The sequence below is a fragment of the Micromesistius poutassou genome, assembly GCF_964030765.1.
Source record: "Micromesistius poutassou genome assembly, chromosome: 3".
NCBI lineage: Eukaryota > Metazoa > Chordata > Actinopteri > Gadiformes > Gadidae > Micromesistius > Micromesistius poutassou.
This window is the reverse complement of record NC_140273.1, coordinates 17,260,667-17,288,341: the sequence shown is the minus strand read 5'-3', so window position 1 is coordinate 17,288,341 and position 27,675 is coordinate 17,260,667. Positions and strand designations below refer to the sequence as shown.

Here is a 27,675-nt window from a genome sequence, read left to right as displayed (position 1 = left end):
CCCCCCCTTTAATATCGAGTTCTACACTGAGCCCCGCCACATATACATACAGTGCCTTGCAAAAGGATTCAACCGTCATGCAAAAATTTTCACTGGATAACAATTAATACCTTAACATTTTTCTACATGATATTTTAATTGGCAACTATAATACTTTTAATGAATGACATGGGTTTTACAAAACAAAAGAAGTAAATTTCTGTAATGATTATAATATATTATTATATATTGATCTTATATTGGATATTGGATCTTAAGTAATTAAAACGCATCTTCAAGGGTAATATGCTGAGTATGATCAAAAGTGTGCTAAACTTCTTATTACAGGTCTGGGACAACTGCGGATACTTTTCCATCTTTTTTTGACAGTGTTTGATTTATTGATTAATGTTGGGATTTCAAGAGAAATCCACAAACATGACAATGCTTCAAAAATGAATTGTTTACCCTAGCTTTAATCCATTTTACAATGAATGTTATTATAGGATTAGGTTTAGTTACAGTGATGGCAAAATACGTTTCTGAATAAAGAGGTTTTTCTGAGTTCCTTCTTTCTCAATTCTTTCATTTTGTACCTTATTCCAGATTTGTGACTGAGTGACACATATCATTAACGGGTCTTTCAATAGTAAAACCTCATCATTCCAAGGTCCAAGATTGATATGTGAGTTGGAAAAAAGGTATGTAAATAACTTATTAATATTATCCAGAAAGTGTGTGTGTGTGTGTGTGTGTGTGTGTGTGTGTGTGTGTGTGTGTGTGTGTGTGTGTGTGTGTGTGTGTGTGTGTGTGTGTGTGTGTGTGTGTGTGTGTGTGTGTGTGTGTGTGTGTGTGTGTGTGTGTGTGTGTGTGTGTGTGTGTGTGTGTGTGTGTGTGTGTGTGTGTGTGTGTGTGTGTGTGTGTGTGTGTGTGTGTGTGTGTGAGATATGTCATGTTGTCTGGACATAGATTCAGAGCTATGAAGAGTTGATGTTATTTATATTCAGTCTGATGGTTTGGCAAAAAATATAGAAAATGTGAAATGGATAGATTGATCTACAAGTAGTATCTACAACTGTATACTGCAGAGTTCATAACTTACTCTTACTCATAGTTCTCACACTTACATTTGTAAGTGTGTTTAGTTTAGTTGAGGTTTACCAAACCCTACCTCAGTATACTTTAATCTATGTCATTAATGTTGATAATTGAGCAAACATGGAGACGTCTATTCAATTAATAGAGATAAAATGAAGAAGAAAACAAACCAATAACGTTTTTTTTTTCAATGAAGAATAAAAGTTTCTTGTATTTCAGGATTATATCTCCTTTTCTCCACTGGTGTACAGGAGTCCATCTTGTCTCTTTTCTTTCTCCATCTCAATCTTTTCATTTATTTTCATCTTCCTCCAGACAACACAACAGAAAGTGCCCTCACCTCACTCTGTGTTCACGTGAGGAAGGGTTCACGCTCATATGTGCCGTTGCAATTTTCTTCTATTCAACATGAAGCTTCCACCGTTATTCTGCATGTGCACTGGCCTTGGGTTTTTTCACAAGCAAAACAACACACACATGAATTCTTCAGGCACATATATTACTGTTATGAAGTCTTGTTGAATGACCACTGTTCAAAGAATATAAGGGTTAAACAAATCCAATGGAAAACCAGCAGAATTATTTGTGTCTCTGTGTCCTCTTAATGTTTATATCCAAAGGTCATCTCTTCCATCTCTTTATCCCACGCAGGCGCACGCTGGCAGCCGCTTCCGTGTTGTCAGACGCTTCCAGAGAAGTTTGTTAGACTCGATTTTATCTTTAGATCTTTTATTTTATCTTTTTAATATTGTCGTGGCTTTTACCTGCGTTAACCTGCCTTCCCTGTGGATCGACTTCTTGGGCACCCAGCATTTCACCAGCCTCACTCGAGCCCTCTCTGCCGAGACCGTCACAGTTCTCTCCGGCGTATCGGTGTGTAAGTCTCCCCTTCCTCACTGTTTACGCTCGGTTGCATCTCGCTCGGTTGCATCTCGCTAGGGTTGGTTGGCTTTGACCCGCCATCACTAGCGTAGGCTACTGTACTGTACGTTGTAAGCAGCTGGCCTATCGAGGTTCAAACTTGGCTTTGTGTTTTGCTGGTTAACCCTGTGGTCCATGGAGGTTTGAGTATGCGCATCATACTGTACATTCCAGTCCTTCTACGGACACTGTGGACTATTAACTTCTGCGTCTTCACTCCGTCGCCTTCGATTATGGAATTACCCGCATCCAAACTACATTCTCCACGTTCTATGTGGAGGTGGTCGCCACATACAAATACCTGGTAATACACTTGGACAATAAACTGGACTGGTCAGCAAACACAGATGCACTCTACAGGAAAGGACAGAGCCGGCTCTACTTCCTAAGGAGGCTGTGGTCCTTCAATGTCTGCAGTAAACTCCTCTGGATGTTTTATCAGTCTGTTGTTGCCAGTGTGCTCTCCTATGCTGTTGTGTGCTGGAGAGGCAGCACCAAGAAGAGGGATTCTGGGCGACGGGACAGGCTAGGGAGGAAAGCGGGCTCTGTTAATGGCATGGAGTTGAAGTGCATCACCTCAATAACAGAGAAAAGGACATTGTACAGGTTGCTGGCCATTCTGGATAATGAATGCCACCCACTTCACAACACATTAAACAAACAAAAGAGCATTTTCAGAAACAGACTTCTGGCAATGCAATGCAAAATGGCCATCCAACTGTTCAACTCCTCACAGAAGGGGAAGAGAATTGAACTTCCGCTTTAGCTACAGTTGACAGGCTATATTAGGCCCCGTATCTTGACTATGGTCATAAACCCTGCATGGCTTTTAACCTACCATACCAATTTATTAATTTATTCCAATGTCCTTAAAATATGTCATCACTGTTCATAAAAGTATACAATTCTGTAATATAAGTCAAGCAATTCATGTTCATATCATGTTCATACTCTCACCGTATTTATATTGTATATATAGTTTAATATACATCTATTGATGCACTTAGACACATCATCAGTGATGGAACCTGGGGTCATTGGGTGTTTCGGGTCTCGCAACATCATACACCCTCACCCAGGCAACCCAGCTGGGATTGATCAAGTCCCAACTTGTGTCTAAGTAGCATGTACCCACGGATCGCCCCTCTTGATCTACAGCCATCTTGGATCACTGGATTCCCTGTACTGCAGCACCTCTCTCGCACGGGTAACCATAAACTCCTCATTCAGGCTGCTAATGGGGAGCTTCAGTTTGTTGTTGTGCCTGTACAGAGCGATGCTACTCAGGCTTTGTGGCAGGCCCAGCCATCGACGGAGGTAACGGCTGATCCTCCTCTCGAAGCCCTGTACTGTTGTTATTGGGAACTCGTACACAAGCAGGGGTCACAGAGAAGCGGAACTTGTCAATCACTTTCCCTCTCTTGAGAACCAGGGACCTAGATTTTGCAGGCTTGAAAGACATCTGAGCCCAGGTGATGATCTTCTCCAAGCCCTGAAGGATCCATCTGCAATATATACTATATATATTCACTCATATTTAACAACAGACAATACTGTCCGTGCACTGTTTACTTTTCACTTTTGTTTTAATTCCCTTAACACTCCACATGCTCTGTACTCCCTACCCCTTCATTTTATTTTATGTACCTGTGAGTGTTCTATGTTCCTTCTACGTGTGTGAGATATGTGTGTGTATGTATGTATGTATATGCTACTGGATGCCAAAAAATGTCCCTATGGGATGAATAAAGTATCAATCTATCTATCTATCTGGTCTGTGACCTGTGTTTGAACCATTCATCTGCCACAACCTCCTCCCTATGTACTTTATTGTTCATTATAATACTACGTCATCTTCAGGACTTTATGGCTGAGAACCATGTATGGCAAACCAGCCCAGTGTGAGTTTAGCACCCAGTAGGCTAGGACATGGGAAGGCTATGCATGAAATTAAACTAAATCAAATCTCAAAGCAGGGACAAACACACCAGACATTAACTAGCCCATATTAAGGGCTTCCGTCAAGAGTTGTAGGAGTACTTCAGCTGAAAATAAAAAAATCTCCTATTTGGGTAATATAAGCTGCCTTCAAACAATCAATTACCTGAAATGTGTTTTGGATGGATCATATTACAAATGACGATGCTGTTCTCCTCTTTGTGTTTGGTTTCAGGATCTGCAAAGATGACACAAGTTATGAGTTTTACGCTACGTTGGATCTTTGTGCTGTTTGTAGCATATTGTGCGGACCGGTCCTCTGTTCAGTGCCAAAGTCCAGGTAAAACTTATCATACAAACATAAATAGACCTCATAAATGTGATGTTATGTAAGTCAAACAAAGGCACACCACAACCCCAACAAGAAGGAAAGGCACACCAATGATTATTGGGAATGTTTATGAAAAATGGTCATAAACACATTATAACTAGGATATGTTAGTTACAAAGAATTTCAGTTTTTTTTCTAAACAGCAGATTGGAAAAAAAATGTATTGAAATGAAACAAAACCTTGCATTATGTGAAATCATTTACCAAGAATGAAGCAAATAATGAAGCAAATAATGAATACAAAGTAATTATATGTAATGTAATATTGCAAACAGTAACTACTTTCAATACATCTTTCCCCGTTATATAGTAATTCCAAAGCATTACAAATGTGTATTTTCTAAGTTAATAACCAAAAAAGTGACACATCTAGGCCTATGTGAATATTTTGGAATTTCAGTTGAGAATTTATTCCATATTGATTTTGTGGGTGACTGTGCCAAGATGCTGTCTCCCTAGCTGTGTTCGAAATCGTTCCTTATTCCCTCACTCACTATTCCCTATATAGTGGTTATGATATAGTGAACTGTATAGGGAACGAACAAACGAGAATTCGGACACTACGCTGAACATTTCTGAACGTCATTTGCGTCAGTAAATGCGCCCGCATTGCATTGTGGTACACGGGAGTAACATGTAGGGAACATCGTATGGTCACTCAAATTTTGGGTATTTTATAGTCCACTATATAGTGAACGAAATTAACCGCTGAGAATTCGAACAGCACTACAAAATGGCAAGCACCCTATATAGTGCACTATATCCGTGATAGGAAACGATTTCGAACACAGCTCATGTCTCTGCATATTGATCATGGGTGTTGTCCATGTATAAAATACAGGAAATGTCAGTGCGGGGTGCCAGATAAGGACTTGAACAGCTGAGGTGTGCAGAGATGAGACAGAGCTTGTTTATTTAATTTGCAGGATAATAAGCTGTGGCACAAGGAAAACACACTGGTGGTAGAGCTGAGAACTGAGCATTGAGTGGAAATGTACCATGACTGTGTCACTGACTGACTGGATAAGGATGTGGAAAACCATTTTCAGTCTTGCATGATAGCTACAAATACCATACCAAATTGTGTTCAGCTAATTGTGTCTGTTGCTGTGTGGAGACCATTGGAAACTAGAAAATGAGCTCAGTAGAGCAAAGACCTCTGCCATGGCCAGCAACAAGAAGACCCTCTTGCTGAAACCCTGAGTGGATACGGCATATGGATGTCGACCAAGAAGTTGATTGCTGTGTCCAAGTCAGAACCATTAGCTTATACCAGCTGTTGTCCAATGAATCTGATACATTTTGTTGCGAGAGTCACACTTCTTATCTAAGATTGAACCACAGGACCACCATATGGAAACAGTGTACTGTTACTGCAATAGTGTACTGCAAGTATTTCATTGTATATAGTATATTGTTGAAGCCCTATATCTATCTATCTATCTATCTATCTATCTATCTATCTATCTATCTATCTATCTATCTATCTATCTATCTATCTATCTATCTATCTAATTGAGCTCAATTCACAGAATCAAAACATAATCTATGCTTTATTACTAATACAAACATAATAATAATATGATGATGACGAGGGACTGTGATTTAGAACAAAAGGCAGACAACTTGACCTGAAACAAAAGGACGGGGAGGTAGAGACACACAAAATAAAACACAGATGGACTGATATGTCTGAGATATTTAAGCACATCGTCTGTCAACGGTGTACAAGTGACGTAGATGGATGACTCTATGATTCTGTGTTGTGAAGGAGAGTATATATGCTGACATGCATGCACATCATTCCCTCTTTCCGCCTTAACCGCTAAATATTCCACAGATTATAAGGGTCCGGAGGAGCTGAGACTGATCCTTGTTGGAAAAACCGGCTCAGGAAAGAGCGCAAGTGCAAACACCATTTTGGGACGTAAGGACGCCTTTAAAGAAGACATCTCCCCTGGATCTGTGACTGAGCACTGCCAGAGAGAGCAGGTGACCAGAGACGGACGCACCATCGTCGTGGTCGACAGCCCCGGCCTCTTCGACACAAACCAAACGGCAAAGGTCATAGGACAAAAAATAATGGCATGTGTCGAGAAGTCTGTTCCAGGGCCCCATGCGATTCTGCTGGTGATCAGTTTGAAGGCCAGATTCACAGAAGAAGAGCGCAGGGCTGTAGAGTGGATCAAGTCCAACTTTGGCTCTGATTCTGACATGTACATCATCATTCTGTTCACCCATGGAGACATGCTGGGAGGGAAAGAGGTGGATCAGTTTGTGAGCGAAAGTACAGATTTAAAGAGAGTCGTCCACAATTGTGCGGGTAGATATTTTTCACTGATCAACGGCCCGAGGAGTGACCCCGAACAGGTTCAAAAGCTTATACACAAGGTTGAAGCAATGGTGAAGTTCAATGGAGGACAGCATTACACAAATAGTATGTACAAGGAAGCTCAGAGGAAAATTGAAGTGGAAGAAATGAGGAAAAAAGCAGAAAAAATGAATAAAAAACAAGAGGAAAGGAGGAGGGAGAGAGAACAAGAGGAAAGGAGGAAGGAGAAAGAACAAAAGGAAAGGAGAAAGGAAAAAGAAGATGAAGAGGAGTCTCGACGATTAAAGTGCAGAGCAGCCATTGCTGCGGCTCTTTTAACAATAAGTGCAGGTGTATTGATGCCCTCAATTACCTTAGTAGGTTTGGCTACAGCAATAGTATCTACTGCTGGTTATAATTGTTCTGTTCAAGACTATTTTGGATAGGATACATGAAGGGTGATTCTAGGACCAGACATTAATGCATACAGTGCCTTGCAAAAGGGTTAGCTATACAATAATTTATTCAGGTTGAATTACATAATTGGATGGGTTTATTAGAGGTGTGTTTGACCCTTTGAGTGTTTGATTTATTGATTAATGTTGGGATTTCAAGAGAAATCCACAAATATGACAATGCTTCAACCTAGCTTTAATCCATTTTACATTGATTGTAATTATAGGATTCAGATTACTTATGGTGTTGGCAAAATATGTTTTACTGAGTTCCTTATTCTTTCTCAATTCTTTCATTTTGTGCCAGATTCCATAAGTGACACATATCATTAACAGGTCTTTTAATAGTAAAACCTCATTATTCCAAGGTCCAAGATTGATATGTGCGTATACACGTGAGTTTGCAAAAAAGGTATTTCAATTACTTATTAATATTATCCAGAAAGGTGATTATTTATTATTACACATATCTCACATTGTGTGTGTGGTGGCCAACACTAAGGCTGCCAACAATTGCTCCATCTCAAAATGTCATGTTGTCTGGACATAGATTCAGAGCTATGAAGAGTTGATGTTATTTATATTCAGTCTGATGGTTTGGCAAAAAATATAGAAAATGTGAAATGAAGTGAGAATCTTTATTCCAATGCACAATCTTGATACTGAAATGGATGGATAGATTGATCTACAAGTAGTATCTACAACTGTATACTGCATTGTTCATAACTACATTTGTAAGTGTGTTTAGTTTAGTTGAGGTTTACCATCGCCAAACCCTACCTCAGTATACTTTAATCTATGTCATTAATGTTGATAAGTCCTCGCAGTGGGAGAACAAGTATGGTTTTAAAATAGGTAGCTGTGTATCGTAAATAATACAACCCTTTATTCTTTTATTATCTCTTAAATATGTCTCATTTATAAACAGGGATGTTATTGCTGACAAAGACTACCATCATTTTGGAGTCTGGTACGTTTCCATGGAGATGTCTATTCAATTCATAGAGATAAAATAACAAAAATGAAGAAGAAAACAAACCAATGACGTTTATTTTGTGTTGAAAAGCTGACACGGTTATTTCAATGAAGAAGTAAAGTTTATTGTATTTCGGGATGGACTCCCGTGCACGGGAGTCCATCTTGTCTCTTTTTTCTTTCTCCATCTCAATCTTTTGATTTTTTTCCATCTTCCTCCAGACAACACAACGAAAAGTGCCTTCACCTCACTCTTTGTTCACGTGAGGAAGGGTTCACTCTCATATGTGCCGTTGCAATTTTCTTCTATTCAACATGAAGCCTCCACCATTATTCAGCATGTGCACTGGCCTTGGGTTTTGTGTGAACGCTCAACAAACTGTATGCCCGAAGTTGTTATAATTCTACCAAGTTCACCCGTCATAGATGTACCCCTCACACACAAGCACAAAAATAGTAAAATAAATACAAATACTCACAAATATCATTAGTTCTTATACAGCAATAATTCACAAATTTGCCAAATATATTAGCAACTTCATGTAGCCTACATATATACATTTGGACATATTCAAATACATGCATGCAACCAAGAAGTCACAATGCTCTTTGTAACATCTCGTCATATATATATACATATATATAATAATCTATAATCTTTATTGACAGACTCGAGGTCCAAATGTAACACACAGTATACAGACAAACATAAAATAAATAACACATAGCACACACGTGTGCTCAATGGTTAAAATACATACAGATGTTGGTTCCAATATTTCCAGAGGCTGGAGGATTATCTTGTATCACCTAGGTTAGGGTCCGTCAAAGACCTTGTAATTCCATTCCTAGACTCTGTAAGCCTGCACATGAATAAAAAATAAAGTAAATAAAGTAAACATAAAATGTCTAAGCAATGAAAGTGGAAAGTGGGAACATGGCAGTTCACATACTTCTTGCTCACACTTTCCCACCTTGGGTAGGACCTACTTTAACAGGATTCTAAGAGCGTCATTATATGCCACCTTTATCTTGTTCATCTTCCCTTTACTATGGCTACACCATAGATGTGCTGTGTAAAGTGGAGTGCACTAGGCTCTAAAAAGAGCGATTTTGACATCATCATACTACCTTCCAACTGGTAATCACAAGTTCACAAGCAAAACATTGAATTCTTCAGGCACATATTTTACTGTTATGAAGTCTTGTTAAATGACCACTGTTTAAAGAATAGAAGGGTTCAACAAATCCAATGGAAAACCAGCAGAATTATTTGTGTCTCTGTGTCTTAATGGTTATTTCTAAAGGTCATCTCTTTATCCCCATGTAGAAACACCTGCCACCACACTCCAACTGGGCTCACTGATGCCTACATGTATCCCAATAATATACCGCTACTTATTGTACATCCTGCAAGCATTAGTGATCTAACCCTGCATCAAATCCTAGAGAGACCTGAGAATAAATGCATTGATTGTCATTGTGAGGCGAGAGATAAGAGATAGAGATAATTTCCCTTCTGAGGAGGGAAATGTCAGTATGTGTGGCGAGGTGCAGCTGAGGTGAAGCGTGACTCTCAACGCTTTAATCAGCCACTTGTTCACAGTGAGGGGAGTTGAGCCGCTAACGTTGACATATGGGGATGAAGGTGGGGCGAGGGCACGCAACTAGATGACAAACACATGGAATAACATTTCTAATATCTGTTGTTATATTACTATTATTCATTGTTTTTACACATATGTCATTAACAGAAAAGTCCACAGCACCTTTCTTCATAAAAAAAACATGGACTGCAATGTCTGGAATGTAATGAATATAATATTTTCTGATCAATATTGTCAATCTTTCAAAGGTATGCTGAGATTAAAGGGTAGCCATGGGATTTTATCAGATCATTTAATTTATTGATTATTATCAGGATGGTATTTCAGTAGCGGAAATGTAGAACACCAGGTCATGTAACATTAAATCGGTCTTTCAACCCCACCATCCTGCGTCCTTTGTCTGGAGGAGCCCAATACAAGTCACCTAGGTGGAGTGTGGCAGCCGCCTATAGGTAAGTAAGTAAGTTCCTAAATAAAGAGGTGTTGCTGAGATCCTATTTGTTTGTCAATTCATAAATATTCAGTATTCTTCCAGAACAGTGCGCTACAAAGTCGGTTCACATTTAAACACGACAGTGTCACTGGATTTAGGGCATAAGGAGTTTGTATTGCAAAGAGAAGCTTCAAAAACACGTGACTCGGGACACTGCAGGCCGAGCATGTTTTATTTATTAAGACGTCACAAATCCATTTAGAATGGAAGAAGTAGTGCATATTCCCAACTAGCGTCAGTGGAGGAGGGGCAGAGGGGGTCATCAGAGGAAGGAAGTGATGAAGTCAGCGGTGTCGCTGTTTCCTCTCTTTCAAACAATCACATCTCTTTATATGGTTATAATCAGAGTCGCTAAAGTCCCTTTAATTCAACCCCTGTTGTTTATGGGTTGTAATTCCAATACAGAGGGCATGCAGTGTCACTGCATACATGTCCACTCAGCATATTCATAGTGTTGTCAACAGTCACCTTAGGATGTTGTTTTTTTTCTAACCGATAATAGAGACAATACAAGGAAATGGGAAGAGGCTTCTGAATAGGCTAAGATTCCAGACGTTTCCCAGAACACGCATGCACTTTGGTGTAGCTGGAGAGCTGAAGAAACAAAAGCTTTTAAAAATTAAATTAGATTAAAAGTTTCACAGCTGGGGTAACAACATCTTTGCACTGGCTGACGGGAATCTGAGATAATGGCCGAAGGTAAGAAGATTTGTTTGATGCCATAATTATAGAATCATTGTTTGGTATAACGGTGGACTTCAGCCTTAAAAATATGGTGTTTAGCTTTATGTTAGATTAAGATGATCTAAGTGAATAGGTGGGGGTAGAGTGGATATCTTATGGTGTATGTTTTCATGTTTAGATCTGAATAGTGTCATTTTGTGCCAGCTATTCCCCTCAGAGAGAAGAAACAGAAGACTCTCCCTCGGACCGATGGGTGTGGTCTCTCTAACCACGATGGTGGTAAGCACACCCATTTGAATGGGTTTGGATACTTTGATACCTCTAGTGTTATGAATAGATGACCACAATAGTGGATCCATTATTATCCATTATTCATAACATGAGCAAATACAAAGTGTCGTCTTCTCCTTGATCTTCTGTGATCGTGTCGTCTGCCCCCCCCCCCCCACCCCCCCCCCCCACCCCCCTTTGCCCTTCACAGCCTTGGATTTGTCTGGCGGGTTGAGAATAGTCTTGGTGGGCAAGACCGGATCAGGGAAAAGTGCGTCCGGGAACACCATCCTGGGGAGGACGGCCTTCAAGGAGGACCCCAGCCCCGTGTCGGTGACCCAGCACTGCGAGACGGCGCGCGGGGAGGTGGACGGCACGACGGTGCAGGTCATCGACACCCCGGGGCTGTTTGACACGGCCGTCACGCAGGAGGAGGTCAAGACCAAAATAGAGGAGTGCGTCCAGATGTCGGTGCCGGGGCCCCACGCCTTCCTGCTGGTGATCAGGCTGGGGGTGAGGTTCACGGAGGAGGAGAGGAACGCCGTCAAGTGGATCCAGGAGAACTTTGGAGACGACGCCTCCATGTACACCATCATGCTGTTCACGTGCAAAGACCAGGCCAAGGCGGACAACGCGCTGAAGGAGTGCAAGGAGCTGCGGCGGCTCTCCATCACGTTCGGCCGGCGCTACCACGCCTTCAACAACAACGACCCCCAGGACCGCCTCCAGGTCACGGAGCTCATCACCATGATCCGGGAGATGGTGCAGGAGAACGGCGGGAAGCACTACACCAACGAGATGTACGAGAAGGCCCAGCGCAAGCTACGGGAGGAGGAGGAGCGCAAGACGCAAGAGGAGCAGCAGAAGAAAGAGGAGGAGAGGAAGCTGTGGGACGAAGAGAGGGAGAAGATGAAGCTGGAGAGGGAGAAGAAGAAAAGGCTCAGGAAAAAGACCATCGGCATGGTGTGCGCGTCCGCCTTGGTGTTGGTGTTGGCGGGGGCCGCCATAGCGATCGGCGCCGAGACGACGGTGGCCCTGGCCCTCGGCGCGCCCACCCTCGTACTGGGGGCGGCCTGTGCTCTGGGGGCCGTTTACATATGGAAAAGACGAAGCGGCAAATCCAAGGCGGCTAATGTGCCGGTGTGAGGCCCTGCAGACACGTGACTGCATGTTGGTCCTTTGATTCACCGTGACAGTTTGATTAAAGTATTATTCTGAATGAAGTAGCCCAGTACCTTTGGGTGTATTTATTGTGGAACTGAGCTATATTCTCTTAATACTGTCATTATAAACCACAATATTACCAAGAATTGATGACGATCCACCGGAACAAGGGTTTTCAATGTATTGTGGTTGTTTTTTTATCCCATTCGCAGAACACTACTGTTAATATGATTTGTTTTCTTAATTGGTTTGAACAACATCCATGCTTCTTTAACTTTAACTTCTTTTTATGAATTCCCTTAATTAAACATCATTTGTGTGTTAACTCCAAGTATTAAATGTTACTGCAAATGCAGGACCTTTTCTGAAAGTTTCAGATGTGAGATACCAAGGTCAAAAGGTCAAAGGAAAGCCAATTTTATTCTGATGTGTTCTTATGGAAGAGCAGAAATGTGCTGTCTTCTGCCGGGTGTATTTTGGGCACTTCCTTCAAGGAAATAAGAGACAATGGTATATATGCCCAGGGACCACATTTAAAGGGGTTGGTTTTCAAAACAACCACACACATTCCTCAGAGCATTAACTGTTGACTCCCAAAGGAATCAAAATAGTAACTTTAATCCAAGGAGATATGTATTGCTGTACATTTATGTTTAACATGTGAGATATAAAATGAAACAAGACAAAACTAAAATACCCCCCCACCCCCTTTTCCTTTACCACAAAAATAAGTGGGCTGGTCTTGGGCATGAATACCCTGGGTTGGAAATGTCTCCACTCCGGCCTTGTCGCTATTTACGTTTGCTTGCTTTCCTCTGAGTCTCTTGGTATAGTTTGTTGGTAAAGTTACTTTTTACTGGACCATCTCATCAATTCTTCCAAAGGGCAACGGCCTCCGCACCTGTTCCCTGTTATTCCTGTCTGTTACATCGAACACAATGTAGCCAGCGTTGTGTTCGCTAACGACCTTGCCTCTCCCCGGGAGCTATTCTCCGCCGGGGGAAGCACGATTGTGGAGGACTACCACTACGCTTCCTCACCAACATTAGTCATAGTCCAAACAATGTTTTGTTTACAGTTGAAATAACTTGAATTCAGAGCCATCTTAACTTCTTGAATATACTTAAATCGACTATAAATCCTTTCCTTTCTCACCCCACCAATCTGAGAGTTTTATCAGTTTATGCAACCTGATGAACCAATAAAACGACCTTATGCAAAGTGTATTTATTTTTTGCATTTATTTAGCTTATGGAACAGTATCGGCATAAGCATCCCAGAGTTTAAAGAGAGTTTAAACATATGTATGTATACAATATAAAAAATGTGAACCATGATACATATCAAATAGATAGGTAAAAATATAATAATACAAGTTCTGACTATCTCACAAGAAGGCCAGAACAAAATAGCACCACTAATACGCCACTACACCCTACACAGAACAGTGAAGCAACAACAATAACACACAAAGATATTCCCTCGCACACAAAGATATTCTGCAATTGTCTATGCCTGTCTGTCAGTCTGCAGTTATGTGCATAAACAAAGTGACATTGTGCTGTCATTTTAACATAATCATGTGTGCGTGCATGTGTGTGTGTTTAGGGTGGGCCATTGGACATTGCTGCTCTCCCACGCATCTATGTATGATTTCAAGACAGGCGGGCCTGTCATAATATAACAGTAGAAAAGCAGAGGAGCGAGCGACCCCCCCCTCACACGGCTCCACCGCCCTGAGGCATCCAGACCAGAAGACCGCATCCCGTCAGATGGTGAGTTTAATCAAAAGGATTCCTTTATTATCACTTTATGTCGCCCTGTGGCTTGAGATCAATATTAGTTACCACAGTTTAGTTTGGTTTATTTAAATACAATTAAGGTATTGTCACTTTTTAATTTCTTACCACAGCTTAGTTTGGTTTATTTAAATACTGTTACGCTATTGTCAAGTTATTTTATGTTTTGTTATGTGATGTTAACTACACAAATTGTATTATTTGATCTGAAAAACTTTCCCTATATTTTTTATCTTACATTACTTACCGTAATCTCTTCAGTTACACGCGGCATGCTGATGTGCAGAAGGGTGCCTATCTTACAACGTACATTCCTCCTGGGGAAGACCCACACTAGACTATCTCTGGGACCTGTCTCTGGACCGCAAGTCATCAACAGATATCACATTCAGACCAACATTCACTCTGGCTCCTTGGTACTCCAAATGAACACCAATTGAAGCCTACATGACTTGACTTTGAGAACCACCACCACTACCACCACCACCACCACCACCACCACCACCTCCACCCCCTCCACCACCACCACCACCACCACCTCCACCACCACTACAACGACTACTAGTACTCCCACAACCAGTACTACTACTGCTTTTTCCCGCAGAGCTCCAGGAGACCAGGAGTCTTGTCAGGGGGTGGGGGGGGGGGGGGGCGACGACCATGGCCTCCACGGGGATGCAGCTGCTGGGCTTCTTACTGGCCGTGCTAGGGGGGGTGCTGGGGACGCTGGTGTGCGCCGCCCCTCTCTGGCGGATTTCCGCCTTCGTGGGCGGGGAGCTGGTGATCGCCCAGGTGCTGTGGGAGGGCCTGTGGATGAACTGCCTGTCCCAGACCACGGGCCACATCCAGTGCAAGACCTACGACTCCACGCTGGCCCTGCCCGCCTCGGCACAGGCGGCCCGCACCATGACCGTCCTCTCCCTGCTGCTCTGCGTGGGGGCCCTCGCCCTGGCCGTGGCCGGTGCCAAGTGCACGCACTGCCTGGGCGACGGGAACCACGGGGCCAAGTCTCGGCTGGCCAAGCTGGCCGGGGGGCTGTTCGGCGTGGCCGGACTCCTCTTCATGCTGCCCGTGTGCTGGACGGCCTACGCCATCGTCAGGGACTTCTACGACCCCGACGTGGCCGCGCCCTTGAAGCGGGAGCTGGGGCCCGCGCTGTACCTGGGCTGGGGGGCCAGCCTGCTGCTCCTGGTGGGGGGCGGGCTCCTGCACGCCGGCTCCTCGCCGCCGGGCCCGGGGGCTCGGCCCGCGTTTGGACGCGCGGGGATGGAGGGTCCTCACCCCCCTCCCGCGGCAGGGGGAACACCGGCGGAGAAGGCCTATGTATGAGGGCCGCTTAGGTCTTATGTTTCTTTTCTTTCTTTTTTTAACCTGCCTACTGCCTGTGACCCCCCCCCCTCCCCCCTCTTGTTTGTCTGTTCGTCTCCTTGTGTTATTTTTGATTAAGTTATTTTGTTTTCTATGTTACTGCCCACATTGTAAAGCGCCAATTTATTATTTTTTTCTCTCTGTGTAAGTTGCCACAATGATGTCACAATATCACAGTGTTATTATGTGGAAATGTGTAATACAGTAAAAAAAGAAGAAAAGAAGTGAGTCGACTCTGAGTTAATGTTAGTTAGAGTTTGTGTTAACATGCAGGCCAGTTTGTAACAGCGTAACGCTTGCTCATTGTGTGGTCGTGTCAGAGTGGGTGGGACACTGTGGGTTGCACCAGTAAGCAGTAATGCCGTAATTCACATATTTCAGATTCCACTCCACTACTGTGTGTGTGTGTGTGTGTGTGTGTGTGTGTGTGTGTGTGTGTGTGTGTGTGTGTGTGTGTGTGTGTGTGTGTGTGTGTGTGTGTGTGTGAGTTAGTATGCGCAGAAAAGGTCAATGCAAATTTCTTTTTCATGCTAGTGTTGTATAAAACTGGGTGTTGTTGTCATAACTTCTGTTCCAATGTTTTATTAAGACTTTTTGAAATAAAGGTATTTGTACGGTTCTTATAATTAACATTATTTAACGATGAAATGAATGGATCACAGACAGAAATAGATGATAGATAGATGATAGAATAAAGATAAATAAATGTTTAGTGTTTTCTCTCTTTACGTCTAATCCGTCATTCCTGAAAACCCCACTTGGTGGCAGTGCAAACCAACTGATGTTGCTCCAGTCTGTGACTTTATCCAGTCCAGGCTTTCTCAAAGATCATCATTCCGTAATTGTATTAATCATTTATAGTTTAGTTACAAGTTCCACATAAAGGGCATCTGTTGGCGATAAGGTGCATGCATCCCTCTTAACTCCATGCTAATATATTGTATAAAATGCTAACATATTGTATACAAATGTGATTCATTAGGCGTACAACAGACTGATGTGGAGAGTGCTGCACACCTGCTGCTGACCGAGGAAGGCATTCTATCCCACAGTCGTGAGCTAGGGTAGCCTATAGGCCTTTCTGTAGGCCTGCTACGACGTGGCCTTTGCCCTTCAACGGTATAAGACAAAAAGACAAATGACAAAATGCAATAATGTAATAAAATACAACTATATATTTAAATGACCAAACATAAAATGAAACGACCGTGCTGGTTGCATCATTTTTTTTCTTTTAAAGGTCGTTTTATTATTTTTATTTTATCTTTATTGTTTTACATCGAAAAGTAGTTAACGTCAATTGTGGCAAGTGTTTAAGAGCAAACTGTAGGCCTACCACTGTGCACCATTGCAGTAAACGTTAGGAAGAATAACTAACAAAGTTAACCGACGGTTATGTAATGGCACATGGTAACATTGTTGCAACACAGCAAACAGCGGTTTTTTTGTGCTCAATCATCTTCCCAGATACTTCCAGAATTAGTTTACAAAAGTAGTATCTCTAATGGGAACACACACTCTATTCTTCCGAGAGGACAATGCCACGTTTAGCACCCTTAAAGGGACACGACCATTTTCCTATTTCTGCTGAGCCGACAGTGGGTCGGTCTCCCTTTAAATTTGCGGGGACTTTGCAACGAGGAAAGTGAAACAAGGCGGTCCTGCAATAGAAGGGGTAAAACTAGGTTGGATTCTTTTTTTTTTAAATGTTATCACGTTCTGCACAGTTGCACACAGACCAGCGATCACGACCTTTGACTCTACCGGGCAAGTTCGCCGAGAGGCAGTTCCTCAGCCTACGATGCCAATTGGCTGTTCGTGCAACTCTCGCGCCCCCACCAGTTTACAGTTCAATCGTGATACGTTTAGAATAACCACGGGAGGTCACTCTTACATATAAACACATGCGTACGTGCAGATGATGTGACGCGCAAGTCGTCCAGCAAACCAACGACTTCCCGTCCACCATCGAATGTGTGAAGATTAACCAGGCTACCCTTTTAACCCACTGGACTGCTGTGCCCAAAGACACGGGGCAGTGTGGAGAGCACACTGCGTGGGATAGGATCTAAACCTGCTGCCTCCTCTTTAACTGCATAGACGAGAAGATCTTCACATCTCGCCAACATGACGGAGAAACGAATGTCGCGGTGGTATTTTGGGGGGATCGCCTCTTGCGGGGCTGCCTGCTGCACACACCCGCTTGATCTCATCAAGGTGAGTGCCCACGGCGGAGGCATGAGGCTACAGGAAATACAAGAGATGTCATCTCCTGTAGACGTCAAAAGAAAACAGGCCTGCACTAGACTCTAGTCCTGCAGCTGTTAATCGCGGACGCCAACATCTGCAGCGTTTTTTTGTGTCCATTATTCCAGGACAATATGATAATATGTATTCGTGATCTATGATATTTGATTCTTTGTTTAGCTTTTTCATTCGGCAATGCTCATCGAATCTGTAGATGAATGGTCCAGTGGATGACCTAGATCCAGTAGAAATTCCTAAATCAGTGTCAGCGCGTGACTAAATGATGTATGTGCACGCCAATGGGGCAACGCGTTGCGAACTCACCGCCTACAGTGGTTTGGTTTACTATGAATGATCTTCAACAACTTCACTCAATGCTGGACTTGACATTCTCACAGATTCAATTCGCATGTAATGAGTATTTGCTGTTCACAAAGTTAATTGTAGACTTCAGTAGCCTAAAAGTCATATGATGCATAGCCTTATGACGTGCAGGCAGACACGGATTTCTGCGCGTTCCTGGTCATTGTTTCTCAGTATATCAGCTATTTGATGTAATCTTGAATGTTGTCACATTTCATTCGAACTATATTATCTAATAGATGGCGCAATAGGCCTAACACATTCGTCCATGTGTTTGCTATAGCTTCTGTTGATTTAGGCAATTTAAAGTATCCGCTATAGTAGTCACAGAGGCATTGAAAGCCTGCCTTACTTTCACAAAGAATGCATTTTGATTTTGGGCAGCAGGAGGGTGCCTCTGTGTCAACCGGTGGGTAGATTGTGCCCCTTAAACTACTTAGTGTCCGGTAGCTGAGGTGTGTGCAAAGGTGGCTCATTTCATTGCTGTCTATTTTGAATTGCAGCATCCAAGGACGGACACACGCGCACACACACACACACACACACACACACACACACACACACACACACACACACACACACACACACACACACACACACACACACACACACACACACACACACACACAGTGGGCTGAATATAGGAATAGAATGGGCTTTATGATTTGAAGGCCTTTGACAGAACAGCAACAAATAACTGTTGCAAGGGCATTATGAGTCACGTGTAGGTTGATGTTCATTAGACAAGGGCATTATGAGTCACGTGTATGTCTATGTATAGTAGCCAAGTCTATCTCAAGGAGTCACGTCTATGTCAAGGAGTCACGTCTATAACGTCTATGTAGTGTTGTAGTCACCTCTATCATAGTCCATGTATTATTGTAGTCACGTCTATGTAGTATTGTCGTCACGTCTATGCATAGTAGCCACGTCTATGTAGTATTGTCGTCACGTATATGTAGTATTGTAGTCACGTCTATGTAGTATTGTCGTCACGTCTATGTAGTATCGTCGTCACGTCTATGCAGTAGCCACGGGCATAGTGCATAGTGTATGAATGTTAGTGACAATTGTGTAAACCTGCCTCTGGGAGAGTAAGCAAAGTAAGGCAAAGGTTACAAAAACAAGTTGCTTTGGTTCAACTCAATGACCTTCAAACTGTGTGTTGGTTCTTGGTCTTTCAAAATTACTTTTTGGCAAGTCACATTACCAATTTTTCTTTTTTAAACTGCGTACTACAAATTTTATTGGAATGCAACTCTATACACAATGGTTGTACAGCAACCCAGTATTACAACTGGTTTGGAGGGTGTAGTTAAGCAATAATCAAGTCAAGGCCATTTAATTCGTAAAGCCCCCAGTTGGAAGGCCTAGTCCTATGACTTAGACCTATGCAAACACACGCAAATTACACAAACACAAATTTCAGCGATCTACATCATATGCAAACTACAGTAGCACACATTTATGTACAGTGAATGGCTCCTTTAGTCAATGTTGAACATTGGCAGTTTAGCCTTCAGACTTATATCAGAGTCTGACTTCAGCACACAAATCATTGATTAGATTACAGTTATTGATTCAATTTTTCTGCAGTGGGAGGATGTAGATTTGCTAGGTGAACCACTTTGTCTTTTTGATTTGGTGTCTTTCCCCCCCCCCCCTCTTTTTCTTCTCAGGTTCACCTGCAAACTCAGCAGGAGGTGAAGATGAGGATGGTGGGGATGGCCACGCATGTGGTGAAGAGCGAAGGCTTCCTGGCCCTCTACAGCGGCCTCTCCGCCTCCTTGTGTAGACAGGTGTGGCCATCCTTTCAACTGGTGTGCAAGCTTTTGCTCCGCGCAACCACTTCATACATGCTTGTCCTTTGCTGTACGTTACCCCTGTTTAATAGGATTAAATATGTATTTATGCACGTGGAGCCATTATGATATGCAGCTGTGCAGGTGAGTGGTATTGTAAAGCAGTTCTGTAGCTGGGGAAAGCCAGTCACTCACAGAAATGCAAAAAAATAAATAAGATTACTGAGTGTGTCTAGTTGCAGGATACAATTTGAGCACTTACGATACGCTATTCTATCACTGACACATTTGAAATGCGCAGCACAGTTTGACCCCCTTTCCTTGTTATTTTTTTGCTGTCTTATCTGCCTTATCTAACGTTCAGTCAAATTTCTACTTATGCTCTATTTCTATGGTTCCTTATTGTTTTTGTTCTGACCCCTTTCCCCCCCCCCCCCCAATATACTCTTTTCACAGAGGCATCGTGGTAGGAAAAACACATTTGTCATTTATAACGCAATCTCAAAAGTGTCTGCTCATGTTCTGTACCAGGGCACGGATAGCAGACTAAACTAGTGAAGATCACAACCCTTTACCATGGACGGTACCCTAAAGTAGCAGACCCATAAATAGTGTTGCAGGCGGCACCTGTGTTTTCCCTACAACCACACGTCTGTGAAAAGGGCCTGTTCCCCCCTTTTCTAACTCTCTCATCTCGGGCTGTCTTTGTCGCTCCACAGATGTCCTATTCCCTGACAAGATTTGCCATCTACGAGACTGTGAGGGACATGATTGGGAGCACGAGCCAAGGGCCCATGCCCTTCTACCAGAAGGTCCTACTGGGGGCTTTTGGAGGTAGGGAGAGAACATACCTTGTCTCTGTATGTCTTTCTTACTGTTATCTTTTGCTTTTGGCAGGGAGGAACACAGCTTTGTCTCCCTCTCTCTCTCTCTCTGTTTCTCTCTCTGTTTCTCTCTCTCGCACTCTCTCTCTCCCTCTTTCTCCTATCACCATCACTGAACCAAATGATACTGCCGAAGTTCAGAGGCCTCTTCCTCTCACACACACACATGTCGCACTGCTTCCCCCCCGCAGGTTTCACTGGAGGATTTGTGGGCACGCCAGCAGACATGGTGAATGTCAGGTGAGATGCATTGTGTGACTGTAACCTTCATCCGACACTCTTAGGCCTTTCACACCTGCACCGAGAGTCGGACCTTCTCCTGATAATCCCCAGTGGGGCTGTATGTGTGAACAGAAATGTCAGAATCCGCCTCTCCGGAGTTGAACCTACCAGGCCCCTAGTGTAAAGGAGAACTCCTAACCAGCGAGTGGGTGTGTTGCTGACTTGTTGAGGATGTTTCTATCGTGCCACGGGTGCCAGTGTAGCTGCCTCGTTACTTTTCTCTTCTTCTATTTCGCAGTTCTAACTTATCTGCGTCCCACCCTGTTGTGTAATTGCGGATATGTCTAAATAAATCACTGCATCATCGTCCCAGTCAATAGCCTCCACCGCCGTCTTCGGTGTGCTGTTGACAAAACACTGCAACCTCTGCTGCATACTTTTTGAGTCATGACCTGCCTACTGGCTCTACCCCAGCGCCCCCCCCCCTCGCCTTAGGTGTACGGAGTACCTCAGATATGTGTGAACACGTCGGTTGGGGCCGATCTGTTAAAGGGAAACTCCTGATCTCTATCCAGACCTGAGTTCACTTGCAAAAGCCCTATTGGTTTACACAGCGTTAAAAGAGGGCTGGTATAATGGGAGAAGGACTGCAACGTGATACAAGGGAGAAGAAGTCCGACCTGTTTTTTTCAACGTCTTAAGGCTTGATTATGGTTCCATGTCGATGCAACGCAAGGGGGTTAACGGACCTATTACGTCCTTGCATCTTGCGTCCACCGCAAGGGCCTGGCATGCGCCTCCCAAATATTTTTACCTTCCATCGAGGCGACACAGCAGCAAGGGCTGTGATTGGTCGACGCAGAACCAAAACAGGTTCACGACTGCGTCGAAGCGTCTGCGTGGTCGTTGCGTTGACTTGGAACCATAACTGAGCCTTTAGCTGTCAAGTCCAAGATTATGCTCAGACTTGCCAGGGAAGCAGTTTTCAGAAAACAATGTCACGACAATTGAGTTATTGTTGTGCGTCAAGAAAGATTACAGTGGAGCACCCTGATCTTGTAATGGTTTTGTCCATTGTATCAACCTTTGTTTCCTTTTTCAGGATGCAGAATGATGTTAAACTCCCGCCAGAGCTCAGGAGGAAGTGAGTGTTGCAGCCTGTTTGCTGCCTCAGGCTCTTTATCTGCCACGACAACATCACAACTTACTTAACTGTGTGTGTGTGTGTGTGTGTGTGTGTGTGTGTGTGTGTGTGTGTGTGTGTGTGTGTGTGTGTGTGTGTGTGTGTGTGTGTGTGTGTGTGTGTGTGTGTGTGTGTGTGTGTGTGTGTTCCTTTTTAGCTACAAACATGCTATCGACGGACTAGTGCGAGTCTTCCAGGAAGGTGAGTAGAGGCCGTGAATACGCCAGCACACATTTCAACAGAAACGTCTCTTTATGTTTGCATCATTACTGACTTGCCGCCTTCCTGCTTTACAGAGGGATTAAGAAAACTGTTCTCCGGTGCCACCATGGCCTCAAGCAGAGGAGCTTTGGTTACTGTGGGGCAGGTGTGTGTGTGTGTGTGTGTGTGTGTGTGTGTCAGAATAAGTTTACACGATGGCGCCCAATAACTAAAGCAAATGAATGCATGAATTATAATTATGATGTATCAATTATAAAATGATGCAATCAAAAGGGGATAAAACTAGGGAATACATTTTTTTGAGGAATACATAAATCCTAATTTGCAGTTGTCTTGCCAAAGGAAATAACTCTTAACGGTTATTGTGCGTTGCTCTCTGAAGTTGGCGTGCTACGACCAGGCCAAGCAGCTGGTGCTGGGAACAGGCGTGATGGGAGATAACGTATTAACCCACTTCCTGTCCAGCTTCATCGCTGTGAGTATCATGGTGTTTCCTCGACTTTGATTTAATACCCACCGGGTGTCAAAATCGTTTTCAGTTGCAGTGCAGTGTGAGTTTTTTCATGCAAATGATTTGTGAAGGCACATGTAACTGACTGGGACTGTGCATGTCTGTAGGGGGGATGTGCCACATTCCTTTGTCAGCCTCTAGATGTCATGAAGACCAGGCTCATGAGTTCCAAAGGAGAGTACACAGTGAGTGCTTGCTATGTTCATTTGTGCAATTGACCGAGTCTCTCATCATTATATCCAACGTCAACTCCTGGTCTCTCTTTGTGTGTCCCTGCAGGGAGTGACACATTGCCTACGAGAGACTGCCAGGCTGGGTCCAAGGGCTTTCTATAAGGTCAGAGACATTCACACCGTATAGAGCTGTATCCTAAACCTTTTACTCAAGACATTGAGTGATGATCTCATCAATTCCTCCTCCTCCAGCAACCAGCAACTTTTGTGAAAGCGTAAAATGTTTGGCACGGCAAGCTGTGTTAAACAAGGTTACTTGTACTCAAATCCATACATTGAGTCGTATTTCTGGTGTGCGTACGTGAGTGCTAGGGGTGTAATGATATGCGTATTCGTACCGCAATTTTTCGGTATGGGTCTGACGGTTCGATGCGCGTTTCATTTCGGTACGTACCGGAAAAAAAACTAAACGTTTTTATTGATTATCACACACTCTGTGACTGTTTTGTCTTGTCCTGATGTTTTGTGTTGAGGACCACAATGGAAATAAGTCCTGGACTTTATTGTGTTTTTATCCTCAATTGTATTTGATCTATTTTAATTGATACAATTTAATAAATCGAATCAAAATCAAATCAAATCCAAAGAAAGTTGTTTAAAGGTCTCATTCCCCGAGAAACCGTTTAGTACTACCTTTGAAATACGATAGGTCACTCGGGAGTTGCTTATGCATGCTGAACGTGAAAATGTTCTTCTTCCTCGATTGCCTGCATTAGCAAATGAAAGAAAATAGACGCATAAACGATCGAATCAGAAAAGCCTCACCTACTGACGTCAGTTGGTGAATTAGTATTCATGGCCTCGCCCACCTTGGCGTGCGACGGCCCACGGGAAGACGGTATTGAGTTTGTGCCTGTGCTATTTGTGGCGATAACAAATCAACGTTGCATCTCTTGGCCAAGGAACAAGAGTTGAGGAAGAAATGGTTGGATCGAACATTACCACTATTTCAACATTTATGCGGCCCGGGCACGGCGATTGAATACAGAAAGAAGAGCCGCCTCGGGGCACCGTGGCGGGCGGAGCTGAGCTCCAGGGCGCGGCGGATGCTCCCCGCGGTCGCGGTTCCCCTGGCGGCCGAGCTCCCGGGCTCCAGCGGTGCACTCCCGCGGGCACGGCGATTAAATACAGAAAGAAGAGCCGCCCCGCGGCCGCCTTGCATCACGGTCGCCGTGCACAGGCCGCCGTATTGTATTCAAGCGCCGTGCCTGCGGGAGTCCGGGAGCTCGGCCGGGGCACGGCGACCGGGGCACGGCGACCAGGGCACGGCGACCGTGGGGACCAGCCACCGTGCACCGATCCCGCCGATCGCACGGTCCACCGATCGCACGGTCCCCCGGACACGGTGCCCCGAGGCAGCTCTTCTCCTGTATTCAATCTGCTAGAACCCCCCCCCTCCCACCACGGAGCCCTGTGGTTCTGTCTCTGTCTCTGTCTCCCACTATCTGTGTGTCTCTCTGTAAGTGTAATTGGTTTTATTACTGTGACAGGCAGTGAAACAGGAGCACCAGAGCATTTTTTTCACCAAAACCGTCTCACATCATTGCTACTATTGACCATTAATGAAAAAACGGTGCAATGACACTTTTAATAAAAAAAACAAAAAAAACTGCTGTACCGAGGTACGTACCGAATCGTGACTTTTGTGTATCGTTACACCCCTTGTGTGTGTGTGTGTGTGTGTGTGTGTGTGTGTGTGTGTGTGTGTGTGTGTGTGTGTGTGTGTGTGTGTGTGTGTGTGTGTGTGTGTGTGTGTGTGTGTGTGTGTGTGTGTGTGGCTGTCTCTCTCTGTGCATTTTTTGTCCATCCTTGTGACTCTCTTGCGATGCTCCCATAGGGTCTGGTGCCGGCAGGGATCCGCTTAATTCCTCACACAGTGCTGACCTTTATGTTCCTGGAGCAGCTCAAGAACCACTTTGGTATCCGCATCATCTCCTGATCTGCTCTGTCCTCCTCTCTGCCTCCAATGCCTCGCTCCACTGTTAACTCTTGAAGCGGCGATTGTGGGGTCACATCTCACGGTGCCTTGATCTCCTCCATGGTGACCAGTCACATCTATAAGGTCCATTTGTGTCCATGGTGATTTAGGTCCAATGGAAACCAGAACTGTAATCTCCTGGCTTTTATCCTTTTTTTTTTTTTTTCTTTCCATTGGTTTTAATGTTCCACCTCCATCTGCTTTTAAAACTAAAATGATTATGGAAGAAGAGCAGCGTATAACCTATAACTTCCTCTATTGGTGAATTCTAGGTTAATATACAGCATGAATATTTAACTTATGTTATTAACGTGCCATGTTGAAAATTAATATTTAATTTTTTTTTTAATTTTAACAATGTTAAGTTGTTAGTTGAAAGGTCGCTTTAGGTTTGTGTTATTTTTGTAGTTACTAAACAATTCCTTCATTTCTTATTTCGAATAACTATGCCTGGTCATGTTGTATTCATTTAGAATGTAGAACTGAATGTGTTTCTTGCCAATCTATCCCTTTTACAAAACAGAAAACTACATTGCCAAAAACACGTTTGTTTTTACGTTTTACAGTAAATGAAGCAATAGATGCCAATGGAACATTTACACGTTAGAACTGGAAATATTATCTACTCGCTCATAAGTGAGGAGTTTGGAATCTACCTGATTCAACCATGCTTGTATCCAAAACATCAAGATGATGTATCAGACAAGGGGACCAAGGGGAAAACACTGAGAATAGCGTGGTAGAAATCCTCCCAACCTTTATGAGTATACGTCAAAAGGAAGATGTGATACATCTATGAACCTCAGTGTGTTTGCTGATCTATTCATTGGTACTAATGTTATTATCATGTGGAGAACTGACACCCAAATAGCGTCTTTAACACTACTATGTGTCCATGTTACGGCTGAAACCATATTGTGTCAAGGCACTTAACACACACAAACATACATGTCGTTCAAACCAAATTTTATTCATAAATGTTGTTGGCATTTTCCTACTAATGTGCTGTGTTGTTGATTTTGCTCTAGCTTCATTTCAAAGGTTTTGTGCAGGCATCTGACGTATTTTGTTGTTGTTAAGGAGATTTGGTTTACGTTGGTCATAGTATTTCTGCTGTGGGCATTATTCTCTGTAAGGGATCTACAGCTGTGTAATCATCTATTGAATTCCAATTGTAGTGCTATTGCCTTAAATACGATATGCCCTCAAGGGGGCAACATTGTACTGCTGAACGAAACTCTTAATTGTAGAGTCGTACATGGTTCATGTTTATCATGTCTTTCACTGCAAGTTCACGCACCTCTGATTTCCACTAATAATAATGAATGTGTCTTGCCTCCACGATTTTTCACTGTTGAGTCTAAATTAATCGTGTCCAAGGGAGAACGAATTTAGACTATCTTTTGAAATCGCCTTATTGATGCAGACACAGACTACAGTAGCCACCTTGCAATGTGAATTTGACAATGTCCTAGATTTTTTTTGTAGATTAGTAATTTATGCTTTTGCAATAAAAATACTGGTTTAAAGGCTTATAGGTTTAGCTTTTGCATCTAATGCAGTATGACAAATGTATGTTAATAACAAATAAATCATGTTAAAACCTTTTGGCTGCTCTCATTGGGTAATGAAGGCGACACAGGAGTCCCTCCACTCCACAGACCATAGATATTAACCAGTGGTTGTGAATGTACTCGCATTCAACTTCAACATATTTACTTAAATAAAAGTGGTAAAGTACAGGCTCTGAAATGTACTCAAAGTATAAAAGTTAAAAGTAGCCATACCTGCAGTTTTTGTGCAAAGCTAACTGAACCTCACGTCCTATTTATACAATTCAAAGACTGTTAGTTATACCATTCTAACTTTTAGGTAAAATAAACAATATCCTGAAAATAATAAACACTATCTTTGCTCCAATTTGCAAATCCGTTTTCAATGTCAGCAACAGAACTCGAAACATGATCAAAACGAGAGCACACTTGGGTCTTTTGTTTATCGTCATAGTAACACATAGGCCTATAGGCCTCTAATTCTCACTTACCATCATTCAAGATCAATGTGTACTAGCCATTCATCAGAATGACCAGTCCAGTCTGTATGTTAAAAGTATATGATTGTTGTGTAAATGACTGGATTCACAACATGGGAAAGTGGTTGAAAAGACCCATAGTAAAGTTCAGACTTGTTGCAACTTATGTGTTGAGCAGCTTTTTACAATAATACACTGTAGGACAGAGTCCTCATCCTCATCTTCAAACCTCTTATCCGGGGTCGGTTCGCAGGGTCAGGTCGGCAGCTCCAGCAAGGGAGCTGCCAAAGGACAGAGTCTTTCTTTTAAACCCTCTGAGCCCCGTCTACCCACGTTTAACGTTGACCTCGCCACTCCATAGAGCATCATTCTCTGGCGCATTCTTGGTCTCAAGAACCCACACAAAATGTTAGCCGATTTGAGGGGCTTAGCTAGATTCTGTAAATTTCGAGCGGCACAGGATTAAATGATTAGGGACAAATTAGGGCTGAACCCACCGACAATAACGGGAAAATCTGGGATAAATAAATAACGTCCACTGATGG

General features: G+C 43.1%; 3 protein-coding genes and 1 pseudogene across 6 annotated transcripts; all 4 read left to right on the top strand.

Annotated features, from left to right (window-relative positions):
* Positions 1-1,742: 1,742 nt before the first annotated feature.
* Positions 1,743-8,123, top strand: LOC311340116 (GTPase IMAP family member 9-like). 3 transcript variants are annotated; one of them, XM_084464979.1, is made up of 3 exons: positions 1,743-1,950; positions 4,172-4,276; positions 6,168-8,123. In XM_084464979.1, exons 2-3 carry the CDS (start codon positions 4,183-4,185, stop codon positions 7,082-7,084), a joined length of 1,011 nt encoding a protein of 336 aa, XP_084321105.1. In that variant the 5' UTR covers positions 1,743-1,950; positions 4,172-4,182; the 3' UTR covers positions 7,085-8,123. The 3 variants fall into 3 exon arrangements, with proteins under 3 accessions (XP_084321105.1, XP_084321104.1, XP_084321106.1); XM_084464978.1 differs by having other exon boundaries at positions 1,743-1,954; XM_084464980.1 differs by lacking the exon at positions 1,743-1,950 and adding an exon at positions 3,193-3,205.
* Positions 8,124-10,585: 2,462 nt separating this feature from the next.
* LOC311340115 (GTPase IMAP family member 9-like) lies at positions 10,586-13,510 on the top strand. Its single transcript, XM_084464977.1, has 3 exons — positions 10,586-10,867; positions 11,057-11,131; positions 11,334-13,510. Exons 1-3 carry the CDS (start codon positions 10,858-10,860, stop codon positions 12,266-12,268), a joined length of 1,020 nt encoding a protein of 339 aa, XP_084321103.1. The 5' UTR covers positions 10,586-10,857; the 3' UTR covers positions 12,269-13,510.
* A 1,235-nt stretch (positions 13,511-14,745) lies between these two features.
* LOC311340127 (claudin-4 pseudogene) lies at positions 14,746-16,072 on the top strand (annotated as a pseudogene). The gene has a single exon. The product of its transcript is annotated as a claudin-4 pseudogene (transcript).
* Positions 16,073-17,294: 1,222 nt separating this feature from the next.
* On the top strand, positions 17,295-26,705 carry slc25a10b (solute carrier family 25 member 10b). The gene is made up of 11 exons (XM_084464986.1): positions 17,295-17,670; positions 19,743-19,862; positions 20,585-20,699; positions 20,941-20,989; positions 22,074-22,115; positions 22,312-22,355; positions 22,451-22,521; positions 22,759-22,851; positions 22,995-23,072; positions 23,167-23,223; positions 24,958-26,705. Exons 1-11 carry the CDS (start codon positions 17,581-17,583, stop codon positions 25,057-25,059), a joined length of 861 nt encoding a protein of 286 aa, XP_084321112.1. The 5' UTR covers positions 17,295-17,580; the 3' UTR covers positions 25,060-26,705.
* Positions 26,706-27,675: the final 970 nt, after the last annotated feature.